This window comes from Lontra canadensis, unplaced genomic scaffold (assembly GCF_010015895.1).
Source record: "Lontra canadensis isolate GAN:19392208 unplaced genomic scaffold, GSC_riverotter_1.0 scaffold15, whole genome shotgun sequence".
Classification (NCBI taxonomy): domain Eukaryota; kingdom Metazoa; phylum Chordata; class Mammalia; order Carnivora; family Mustelidae; genus Lontra; species Lontra canadensis.
In genome coordinates, this window is record NW_022631009.1 from 25,372,931 (window position 1) to 25,385,493 (window position 12,563).

At 38.8% G+C, this 12,563-nt stretch overlaps 1 protein-coding gene across 3 annotated transcripts; it reads left to right on the forward strand.

The window, feature by feature from the left end:
* Window positions 1–1,071: 1,071 nt before the first annotated feature.
* Window positions 1,072–9,276, forward strand: RBM12B (RNA binding motif protein 12B). Of its 3 annotated transcripts, XM_032858713.1 has the most exons (4): window positions 1,072–1,282; window positions 4,810–4,929; window positions 5,019–5,066; window positions 5,631–9,276. In XM_032858713.1, exon 4 carries the CDS (start codon window positions 5,659–5,661, stop codon window positions 8,659–8,661), a length of 3,003 nt encoding a protein of 1,000 aa, XP_032714604.1. In that variant the 5' UTR covers window positions 1,072–1,282; window positions 4,810–4,929; window positions 5,019–5,066; window positions 5,631–5,658; the 3' UTR covers window positions 8,662–9,276. The 3 variants fall into 3 exon arrangements, with proteins under 3 accessions (XP_032714604.1, XP_032714605.1, XP_032714603.1); XM_032858714.1 differs by lacking the exon at window positions 4,810–4,929 and having other exon boundaries at window positions 1,072–1,300; XM_032858712.1 differs by lacking the exon at window positions 4,810–4,929.
* Window positions 9,277–12,563: the final 3,287 nt, after the last annotated feature.

Here is a 12,563-nt window from a genome sequence, read left to right on the forward strand (position 1 = left end):
GTGCTATCCTGTGCTTGTATGTGGATCACCCTGACATCTGAAACCACTAATACTTACCTAGTCTCAGGTTTTACGCATATTAACTCATTTAATATTTATGGCAGGCCCATGGTGTAGATGCTACTATTATCCCCATTTTACAGATGAGGAAACTGAGGCACGGAGAGGCTAAAAAACTTACCCAAGTGAGTAAATGGTGGCTCTCATTCCAGGAACCACCTTTTATTCACTTGTTAGATGATCTCTTCTCATAATCCTATCAGAGAGATCGAAAATTCATTTTTTTCATCTCCAAAGTGTTTTAAAGATATAGTTTCTGCTTCCTTAGGGAGCTTTGGCTCCACCCATAAATACATCATGTAGTTATAAAACTGGTGGGCTGCTTTATTTGCAAAAAAATGAAAACTGGTAGGCTGCTTTATTTGCAAAAAAATGAAATCAAACATAAGGTTGTTCACCACCCATTACGTAGCCGGCATCACAGAACATTTCTGTAATTGTGCTTTTCACTTACCATTTTTTCAAGATTGGTCTGTCTCATGTTTCAAAAAACTAGAAAGTAGAACAACAAACGTAAAAAAAATGCTTCATAAAGTTATTAGTGTCTATAAATTTGGCATAATTTAATATAATATAAATAGGCATGCATTTATTAAGCCCCTAGGTGTTGGCATCGTATCTGCCAAACATCTAAGGCAATAAAACCTTTTTAATCCCCTTTTAGATTTTATAAAGAGCCTTTCAGAATATGCTTACGCCACACGATTACTGCAGAGCTAAAGACAGAAAGAAATCGTCAACTCTTCTCTGCTTTTCTCTGCTTTCCTTTACTCCTGGAAATCACTAACGTTTGAGCAACGTACCTCAGGAATTATTTGTTGAAGCTTCTCATTACCACAATGAGTCGACCCCCGAACTTTGTCTAGGAATCTCGCCTTTCTTTGGTGGAGACTCCCGGATTGGATGGAATCTGAGCATGCGCAGAAGCTCATCAAACCCAGGGCGGGATGGCGCGCTCGCGGGCTCCGCCTCCCTTCCCCTGACAACGGGAAGCGGGTGAGCGTCAAGACGCCTGCGCAAACGTGGCCGGGGCGCCGGGGTGGTGGGTTACGCCTGGAGAGCGCATGGGCAGACAAACTGTACGTCCGTTTGTCCGGAGCGGAGGGGAGAGTGGGCGCCATCTTCTTCTAGGCTCACTGAGGGCTCCACCTGTACTGGGCAGGCTGCTGCGACGAGGAGTGTCCCCCGACTCCGGCCTTGTGTGTCCGACTCGGCAGCAGTGGTGTGTGTTTATTACCAAGTGCGAAGCAGTTACCCTTCGGGCGTCGGGGGTGGGGAGGGGTTGGCGATGGGGAAGGAAGAGCAGGGAAAGGCGGGGCCCGCAGCCGCGCCAGGAGCTAGCGTAGCTTCTGCCGTTAGGGCACCCTCATTCCTTGCTAAACACCGACTCTCCCGTCAGTCTCCATGTGGTGGTGTGTGTGCGCTGCCCAGTTTTCTTGAGTGAAGATATCGAAGGATTTCATAGGTATTTTTTTTCTTTGCTATGTCATCGTAGTCAGTGGTGGCAGAAAAGCGCTGAAGGCCCGGCTCGTTAGGCATTAGAGTGGCCCAAAGTGTTTGAGTTAGGTATGGGGCAGTACACCGTGTGGCGAGTTAGGGTGGAATGTTTGCCCTTGGGACGGCGTAACGGAAAGGCACGGAGGTTGGGCGGTCCAGGTTAATTTGAAGGCTGATTGTGGCTGAAGGTCTGGCGACAGCATCGGATCCCACGTAGCAACTTTGGCCTGGCGCGAAAGAAGGAAGCTCTGACTCCTGGGAGTATGGACAAAGGCTTTGGGCTATAGAAGCAGTGCCTTCGGATGATCCCCATTTGAGGATGATGGATGTTATGGGAAATCCTGTGCCGTGTGGATTCGTCTTCATTTCCAGTTCCTGTTAAGGACTATGGCTCTGTGTCGTCATACCTTTGGTTTTTGTTTTAACCATCTACATTATAAAGTGATAAAAGGCAGATCTTCATAAAGAATAATTGTGGACTGGGCCAGATTATTTTCTGCAGGGGAAACTCCTGTGTTTAGAATTTCGTCATAACTTTGGGTTTTAAAGAATAGTCATTTTCTTTCCCCCACCATATCTGGAAAATGACTTGTTATTCGCTAGTTAAAATCAGATAGGTCTGAGATAATAATACCTATTTAAATTTAGTCTCTTGTTTCCCTTCAGACTTGATTAGAAGATGCACATTTTGTATTGTTTAGTGGATAATGGTGATCAAGTGGGATGAATCCTGGATAAAATCAGCAAGATTATTTAAAATGAACTTATCAGTGACTTGCCCTTAAAGGAGCTTTTAAGGACTCACTTCCATCTTTTCATAGGTTAGAAGTTCTAATATCATGGTCTTTAAATTAACACAGTCAAAAGAATACGTGTGTTGCCTTCCTAAGTAGAAAAAATTTTAAGTGCAGTGATTTGTGGGTATTTTGTGTATTTCGATTTTTGTGTAATGTTCTAAGGGTAGAATTGCTGAGGAGTTTGCTTAAGGAAATAACATGGGAACCACAGGAAAAGTGCTCATTTTGAGAACTGGTCTCTTATAGGTGGTCTCTCAGGTATGTCGTTGAGAGAGAAAATAGTACATTTCCCTCCCTCCCTCCAAAGGGCAGAAAAGTTAGGTGTTAGTTATACGTGACAAATTAGAAAAAAATATATTGTCTGTTTGAATAGGAATCATGAGATTTGTACTCATGGAACTATTTAAAATACTGTTTGTAAGCAAGGGAGAAAAAGAAATTTTGAAATTTTTTGAATTTGACATATTCCTTGAAACATCCCTAATTATCTTGTAGATATATTTATGTTCTCAGGGCAAATCCGTTTTAAATCTCTGAAAAAGTTTAGGAGAGATAAAATGGTGTGTATCTTTCTAAAATATAAAAGTAAAGGAGCTAAGTCAGTTCGCATAGGAAGGAATCTTGAAACTTTAGTGGGGACTAGTCTAGAAGCCATTTATAGTTTTTTAAATGTTGGTGTGGATATTGGTTTGTTGAAGGAAACAGGCTTGTACTCATTTTTTATTTTTGGTACTGTGCACGTATTTTTTTAAATAGACCATTTTTTTAGAGCAGTTTTTTAGGTTAACAGCAGTATGGAGCAGAAGATACGTAGATTTCCCATATACCCCTGCCCCCACACATGTATCGTGTAAATATATTTTTTTAAAAAAGATTTATTTATTTATTTAACAGAGAGATACACAGGGAGAGAAGGAACACAAGCAGGGGGAGTGGGAGAGGGACAAGCATGCTTCCTGCAGAGCAGGGAGCCTGACGCGGGGCAACGTGGGGTTCAATCCCAGGACCCTGGGATCATGACCTGAGCCAAAGGCAGATGCTTAAGGACTGAGCCAACCAGGCGCCCCCCATGTAAATATTTTAATAATAAATGTCATTAATATTTCAGTACCAATTTGGCATTGGTAATTCAGATGTAGAATATGCCAAGTAATTTCTTGATAACTTTGTTAATTTAGCTTGTAGTTTAAAAAGTTGAATCATTGGGCCATTTTCAAAGGAAAATAAACCTTGCAGACTTCAAAGAATATGTCTTTGGACCACATTTTGTGGAAGAGTGATACTTAAGTGTAAATACTGAATTAAAGCAACATTTATTGGCACATCAAAAACAAATTTATAATTATTTAGCAACTCTTAAAACTTATTAAGACTATATTGCATATTGTTACTTTGGGTATCTCTGAAAATATTAGATATAAATTTCCTTAAGGAAATACTAAGTTAAAATTTTTCAGCAGTTAATACTGATAATACCTAAACATTCTAAATAAATGTGCTTTTATTCTATTTTCTATATGTTATTTGGATTTTCTCAATGCAGGACTGTTTGAAATGGAATAAACTTGTTAGCATAGTAAGATTCTATATTGGAACACTCTGTTTGGCTTAAGGTGAATTTTAATAGTAATTGTTTTAGGAGTTTAAGATAAGTAGTGGTTGAGATTTTTGTTTGTTTTAGAGGTATTTTATTTTCTTTTTAAGGATTTTATTTATTAGAGAGCAGTGGGGAGAGGCAGAGGGAGAGAGAATGCAAGCAGACTGCATGCTGAGCCTAGAGCTCAATGAGGGGCTTGATCTTATGACCCTGAGTTCATGACCTGGGCTGAAACCCAGAGTCGAATGCTTAACCGACTGAGCTACCCAGGTGCCCCAATTTTAGGGGTATTTTAGTATTTGCCTTAATTATCTTAGAATCCGGAAACTTGGTTCCATGTTTGAAAGTGTGAGTTGTATGTGTAGAACTTAAAATTGGATCCAAAGGGGTAGTCATTGGTTTTGATATATTGCTTTAAATATTGGTTTTTGAATTCAAAACATTAGTGTCTTGTTCATTTATTGCATCATTTTGAATTGTTGCCTTACTAGTTTGATTTGGTCTTACATTTTAAAAGGGAGGAAAATTGCAAGAGAGTTGGACTTACTGAGCTAGGTGTTTGGTCTTTCTTTTCCTGAGTGGAAGTGATAGGCTTTTGGGGAATTTTTGGTAACTTTAAATTGTCATTTTACTTGTAGAACAGCTGCCTTTTTTTTTTTTAAGTGGATGTAAAATTTATATACCATGAAATGCACAGATTTTAAGAATAGTGCTCATTTAGTCTTGATAAGTTTATACCCATATAACCAACACTCTAATCAAAATGTATAACATTTCTATCACCCTTTTCCTTGTGCTACTTCCAATCAAGGAGCTGTTTAATTTCCAGAATTTTTTTTGTTTTAAAATAATTCGTAGATGTCTACTTGGAATTTGTACTTCGTTTTTGCTGAAGGATGATTAATTTCCTCTGGAACAAAGAAGACCATTTTGTAATGCCCATAGTTGTGGTTCCTATTACTGCTTCACTTTTAATAGGTAATTCTGAAGTGAATATCCTAATCTGGCGTTGTTTAAGATCAATTACAGGGTCCGAGGATTAATTATATTTCATTTTCTTTCCACAGTTAAGTTGCTTTTACAGAATTAACAGGTCTCCAAGAAATTTTAAAAAGGTAAGATATTCAGAGCTTAAGGCTTTTCACAGAAGCTTGACAAAAAAATGTAGAGTAGAGTAGGACATGTAGGTACATGTGGTTTCTGTACGTTACCTCTGGCCAGTAATGCACTAGTAGACCGTTTATTATCATAAGCAACAGTTATATACTGACCATAGATGGCTTTTCGAATATGTAAAACTCATTTTGGTTGGTAAAATTCCTTAACCCGCGAAGCTCTCTCTCATGCTTCAGTAGAAGATACGCTTCTAAGTGAAAAATAGTTTGGTCTTGTTGTGAAGCAGTGCTTGGCAGACTTACAAATATTTGATATTTTTGATGCTCATATTGTATAGGATAGGTGATATGAAAGATCTTTGAAATAGTTGGTTTATTTGTATGTTTAGATGGGAGAAGGTTTATTCTTTAAGAAATTAGATATAGTCTATTTTTTGTGAACTCGTACCTTGTTTTCATTTATAAATGCTGAAGAAGGTAGGAACCAAATAATTATTAAGTTTAGTCTGGGATAAGGGACTTCAAAAATAAGACTTGCTATTATGTGTACCTTTCTGTCTGCAGGTCATTATTGCTGTGGTTTGAGCTCAGCATGGCTGTAGTCATCCGTTTACTGGGGCTTCCTTTTATTGCGGGGCCTGTGGATATTCGTCACTTCTTCACGGGATTGACTATTCCTGATGGAGGAGTGCATATAATTGGAGGGGAAATTGGGGAGGCTTTTATTATTTTTGCAACAGATGAAGATGCAAGACGTGCCATAAGTCGTTCAGGAGGGTTTATCAAGGATTCATCTGTAGAGCTCTTTCTTAGTAGTAAGGCAGAAATGCAGAAGACTATAGAAATGAAAAGAACTGATCGCATAGGAAGAGAGCGACCAGGATCTGGGGCGTCAGGGGCTGGCAGCTTGTCTAACTTTGTTGAGGCTATTAAAGAAGAAGCAAGTAATTCTGGATATGGCTCTCCAATTAATCAAGATGCTGGGTTTCATACTAATGGTACAGGACATGGTGATTTAAGGCCAAGAAAGACACGGCCATTGAAGGCAGAGAATCCTTACTTGTTTCTGCGAGGTTTGCCTTACTTAGTAAATGAAGATGATGTACGTGTCTTTTTCTCTGGTTTGTGTGTGGATGGCGTGATTTTCTTGAAACATCATGATGGCCGAAATAATGGTGATGCCATAGTAAAATTTGCTTCATGTATTGATGCTTCAGGAGGTCTTAAATGTCATAGAAGTTTTATGGGTTCAAGATTCATAGAAGTAATGCAAGGCTCAGAACAACAGTGGATTGAGTTTGGTGGTAATGTAATTAAGGAGGTTGACATTCCTGTGAGAACTGAAGAACATTCTCCACCAAGAGGAATTAATGATCGACATTTTCGAAAACGATCTCATTCAAAATCTCCCAGAAGAACACGTTCTCGTTCTCCTCTTGGATTTTATGTTCACTTAAAAAATCTGTCCCTAAGTATTAACAAGAGAGATTTAAGAAATTTCTTTAGAGATACTGATCTGACTAATGAACAGATTAGGTTTTTATATAAAGATGAAAGAAGAACAAGATACGCCTTTGTGATGTTCAAAACTCTGAAAGACTATAACACCGCTCTGGCTTTACACAAGACTGTTTTACAGTATCGTCCTGTTCATATTGATCCTGTTTCTAGAAAACAAATGCTGAAGTTCATCGAATGTTATGAAAAGAAAAGACCAGTGTCAATAGAGAAAGAAAGGCTTGGACATATTTCACAAAAATACCCTCAAGAAGGCTACCCTGGCCAGAAACTGTGTATATATATAAGAAATTTTCCTTTTGATGTTACAAAAGTGGAAGTGCAAAAGTTCTTTGCAGACTTTTCTCTTGGAGAAGAGGACATTTACTTACTTTATGACGACAAAGGAGTTGGTCTGGGAGAAGCATTGGTGAAATTCAAAACAGAAGAACAGGCCACGAAAGCTGAACGTTTAAACCGGCGGAGATTCTTGGGGACAGAGGTATTGTTAAGACTTATATCTGAGGCACAAATGCAGGAGTTTGGTGTAAATTTTTCCTTGATGCCCACTGAGAGAATGCAAGACCATTCACAGTCATGTGATAGAGATGACCACTCCCATTCATTTGACTCCAGTGATCTACCAATATACTCAGTTGGCCCATCTGAAAACTTTAGGCATCAGCAAGAGGACTTGAGGCAACTGGACAATTTCAGGCAAACCCAGGCGGATTTCCGACAGCTTGATAGGAGCCTTCCAGAAGACTTTAGGCATTCCCCAGAGGACTTCAGGCACTCCCCAGAGGACTTTAGGCGCCCTCGGGAGGAACACTTAAGGCGGCCTCTTGAGGATTTCAGGCACCCTTGGGAGGAGGATTTTAGGTACCCTCGGGAGGAGGACTTCAGGTACCCAAGAGAGGAGGACTGGAGGCGGCCACCTGAGGAGGATTTCAGACGGCCTCCCAAGGAGGACTTCAGGCGACCCCCTGAGGAGGACTGGAGACGGCCCCCCGAGGAGGACTGGAGGAGGCCCCTGGAGGGAGACTTTAGGCGGCCACCTGAGGAGGATTGGAGGCGGCCTCCGGAGGAGGACTTCAGGCGGCTTCCTCAAGGGGAATGGAGACGACCACCTGAGGAGGACTTCAGACGACCACCCGAGGAGGACTTCAGGCAGCCCCCTGAGGAGGATTTCAGGCGCCTTCCAGGGGAAGACTTCAGGCGACCTCCCGAAGAGGATTTCAGGCGTTCTCCGGAGGAGGATTTCAGGCGTTCTCCCGAGGAGGATTTCAGGCGACCGCCCCCTGAACACTTCAGACGGCCGCCCCCGGAGCACCTAAGGCGGCCGCCCCCGGAGCATTTCAGGCGGCCGCCGCCGGAGCACTTCCGCCGGCCACCTCAGGAGCACTTCCGCCGGCCGCCCCAGGAGCACTTCCGCCGGCCACCCCAGGAGCACTTCCGCCGGCCACCCCAGGAACATTTCAGGCGCCCCCGAGAGGAAGATTTCAGGCACCCACCGGATGAAGATTTCGGAGGCCCTCCTGATGAAGACTTTAGGCATCCTCCTGAGGAGGACTTCAGGAGCCCCCAGGAGGAAGATTTTAGATGCCCTTCTGATGAGGACTTCAGGCGGCTCCCGGAGGAAGACCTCAGGGAACCTCCAGAGGAGGACCCTAGACTTCCTGACAGTTTTAGACCTCCTGGTGAGGAGTTTAGGAACCCACCTGATGACTTTAGAAGTCATCGCCCTTTAGTGAATTTTGGTCGCCCGGAAGGTGGCAAGTTTGATTTTGGAAAGCGCAGTATGGGAAGTTTTCCTGAGGGGAGATTTATGCCTGATCCAAAATTAAATTGTTCAGGTAGATTAACACCTATCAAGATAATGAATCTTCCATTTAAAGCTAATGTTAATGAAATTCTAGACTTTTTCCATGGTTATAGAATCATACCTGATTCAGTTTCGATACAGTATAATGAGCAAGGATTACCTACAGGGGAAGCCATTGTTGCTATGATAAACTATAATGAAGCTATGGCTGCTATTAAAGATCTAAATGATAGGCCAGTTGGCCCTCGCAAAGTTAAGTTAATTTTGCTCTAGAGAGCATTTCTAAATTCAGAGTTACTTCCCCACAGTATTGATGCAGTAAAATGCATTCTTTTTTTTAAGTGTTTATTTTTAATGATCTAATGAAAAGAAACATTTTAATTTGACTTTTGAGTAGAACAAATGTAAATATTAGAATGTGAATCTGGTTTTCTTTTGCTTGCAAACTGCCACTCTTTCTCATTTACAATTATATATGGCTTTTTTTTTTTTTTGGACAGTGGGGGAGAAAATTACAAGTGCATTAATTTTTGTTGATGTCATGGGTAAACCTCAAAACTTGTATAGTAGAGCTGTATTTGGGGAAGATAAATTTTATATTCGCTTTTCGTTTCCCGTCTGTAGTCTACATCTTATACTGTATAAGGAAATGGTCAGTGACTGATTGTTCAGGTTTAGCATTTTTATTGCTAATTTGCCTGCAGAATTAATGCCCTCTTTGTCCAAGATATTACCGTGTTAGCCTCCCATTAATTATAAATAGTTGAAAATAGACAGACTGTGAATTTGAAGTTTACTTATGTAAAAAGCTTAGGAGATTCTTGAAGTTTCCATGTTCATAACTTTGCAAAGTTTTATAAAAATAAAAAATTGCAAATGTATAGACCAACTAACTTTACTTGTATTCGTATAAAAAAAAAGAATTACAGCTTCTTCTGTGAAGTTTTCAACAGCTACCTTAGTATTTATGATAGAACGGACCAAACATCCTATAATAATAGCATAGAGAGCTATGTGTAGATCTGTGGTTTCCTCTACATTTCATCAACCAAACTGCTAAGTTTTACTCAAAATACTTAAAAGACAAAAAGTAACTGTAGCTATAAAGGACTTTCAGGCTTCTGCTGGGAAGAATCTTGATAAATGGATATAGTTTGTTTCTAGGAAGAATTTAGAATTTAGTCCTTTAGTAGGTTTTTTTTTATTTGTAGTTTTTATTAGGTTCTCATTTTTAAATTTTAAGACTTTGAATCCAAAGACTCAATAACTAAATATAATCAGACATTTATGAGACTGAATTTTGACTTCTTTGATATTTAGTGTGGGCGTTTATATTATAAACACTGGATTTGGCTTTTTTTTATAACCCATAATATAATAATGGCTAACATTTATTAGGTACTTACTGTATGCTAGGCAGTGAAAGTGCTTTACATGCATAATCTCAGTTTAAATATTCCCTAGGAAGTATGGACTATTATATCTATTTCAGCAAGTGAGATAATGAAGTTTAGAGGTTAAGTAACTTGCCTAAAGTCATAGCTAGTAAATCATGGAGCTAATTTCAACCCAGACCACTGACTCCAGTTCATGCTCTTAACACTTTCGCCTACTAACTTTGTTAAGTGGTACTTCTAATTTTAGTAAGATCATGCTGAAGATATTTTGAAGAGTAAACCAATATTTTCTTTACACATTGCTGCTTTAAAAATAGCATTAAAAACAAAATTAGTATGCTCATTGTTCATAAAAGACAAATTAACTTTAAAAGTTTTTATGTATCCAGGGCTTCTCTTGGATAATAACATTAGAAATTGACTTCTAATTAAAAATTGTTTATCAAATATGATTTGACTTTGGTTGACCTTTTAGTTTACATAAAACCAGGTTAATTTTTCTCAGTTCTGTGATCCAGAGGTTTCCTATTTATCCTTATTTCCTGAGCAAGTAAGAATAAAATTTGAATTTACATATGGTAGTTTAGTCACTTAATAATTGGATATAGCAAAAGTAGAATACTTTGTCAGCACTTAGTTATTTACTACCATTTTGGATGAATCTTCAGTGATTTGAGAAGTCTAAGAGAAACCAACTCAAGTTTCTGTGTGTTTAATTCTAGTGAATACAACTTCTTGTAGAATGAATAAACTGGTAATTTGGTTTGAAAAAGCACATCAGTACGGCTCTTTAAACTATTAAGTTTATAAATAGCTAGGAGAATGATAAATTAATAAACTCTAAACATCAACAATATAGGAAAAAATTATATTTTTGAATGCTCAGATTATATAGATGAATCAGCCTTCTTGGGGAATGTATGGAAGACTTTAAAATACTTCTCAAATAAATATCAGTAAGAGCTAAGATGAAGCCTAACAGTGAAATACCCCATAATATGGAACTTTTTCTTAAAATGGGCTGGGGAATGATGGTGGTAGTAAATAAAAGGTCAACATTAGTAAACACAAGCTTTGTATTTTGATTGTAAACTAAATGAATTGATAGGAACAGTTAACGTTACCCCATAATCATTTAGTTCATAACCTTTAAAAATTAGAAGTTAATTAAAGAAAACTGGCTTCTATTGGTTAGGAACCATTTATGCATATCTTTTCCCAACTCTGCTTTCAGTGGTATATTGGTGACTTAAATTGGCCATGGTAGGAGTTCTGATGCCACGGAAGTTGGCAAATGCAACAAATCAGGGCATTTTCCATGTTGGAGAGCCAGTTTACCAAGCACACCACCAATTTCAAACACATAGAATACTGTGCTAAGTTCTTATACACCCATTGATAGTTTACCTTGAACCACCTGGGTTTGAACTGCAAATATCCACTTAAACGTAGAATTTTTTCGATAAATACAGTGTAACACTAGGTATTTTCTATGATTTTAATGATATTTTGTTTTCTCTAGCTGACTTTATTGTAAGAATACGATATATAATACACAAAATACACATTGATTAACTGTTACTGGTAAGGCCTTTGATCAAGAGTAGGCTATTAAGTTGGGGGGAATCAAAAGTTATGTGGATTTCAACTGCACAGAGGTCAGCACCCCTGGCCCTGGCATAGTTCAAGGGTCAACTGTATCAGCCAGTTTTGCCTCTTTTCTACTCCCAGATAGATCAGGTACACTAAGAGCATACTGGTTCTCCAGCTAAATATCCAGCGGCATTTTAATTATCTTAAAGCCAGACGTTTTTGTCAGAAGGTATCTGGAAAATAGAGTTTATGTTTAGAAAGTAAAAATAATCCCATAAACAAAGAGGTAGTTAATCATTACATTGGGAGTACACTTTTATCACTTACTGAGAATACTGTCTAGAGCAGTGGCTCTTGGTTCACATATCACCTATTAAGTAGTGACCCCATTACTTCCATCTTTGTATTAAATGTTAGTTATTACTGAGCTGCATTAGATACTACATACTTATGATCTATAATTATGAATTAACTATATCATTCATTCTCAATAACCCTAATAAACTTATTTTGGAGAGAAGAAATGGGGGTCTATATGGACCATTTACCCCAAAAGTAACTGGTTAGGTTACCTGTTATTTTTTTACAAGGAAGCTGAAAGAGGTTTTACGTTTTTAAAGGTGGTTACATTTTTCTGTGTGTGAGTAAAGCAATAGGAGTTTATTAAGTGAAGATACAGAAAAAGCTTTCAAGAGTGAGAGGTGTCCCAACAGGGTTGTCTTGCTGATGAGGGTCTTTAGGGTTGGTCTTTTATAGAAAGCTAACCAGGGAACTTGGATCCTTTTTAACATCTCTATTGATAACACCTTCAGTGGCTTACTTCCTTTTTAGGGGCTCAGTTATTTTTTTTGCTGGTCACAGGTGATTATCATAAGACATCCACCCCAACCACCTAGGGTATAAAGGTCGTTACATTTTAAATGATTATATACGTACCTATGTAATAGCGTTGATTGTGTTTTCTCAGCACACAAATACTTACTTTAGCCCTTTAAGAAAAAGTTTGCCAACCTAAGTCTGATCTACAAGAAAATTTTACATTGCTGGAAGTATTATGTATAGTAATCCTTTTGTCTTTTTTTTTTTTTTTTTTGAGATTTTATTAGCACGAGCCGGGAGGAAGGGCAGAGGGAAAGGGAGAAGCAGACTCCCCACCAAGCAAGGAGCCTGATGCGGGACTTGGAT

Coding starts and splice junctions, on each gene's coding strand:
- RBM12B (XM_032858714.1), top strand. CDS start 5,659: ATGGCTGTAGTCATCCGTTTACTGGGGCTTCCTTTTATTGCGGGGCCT.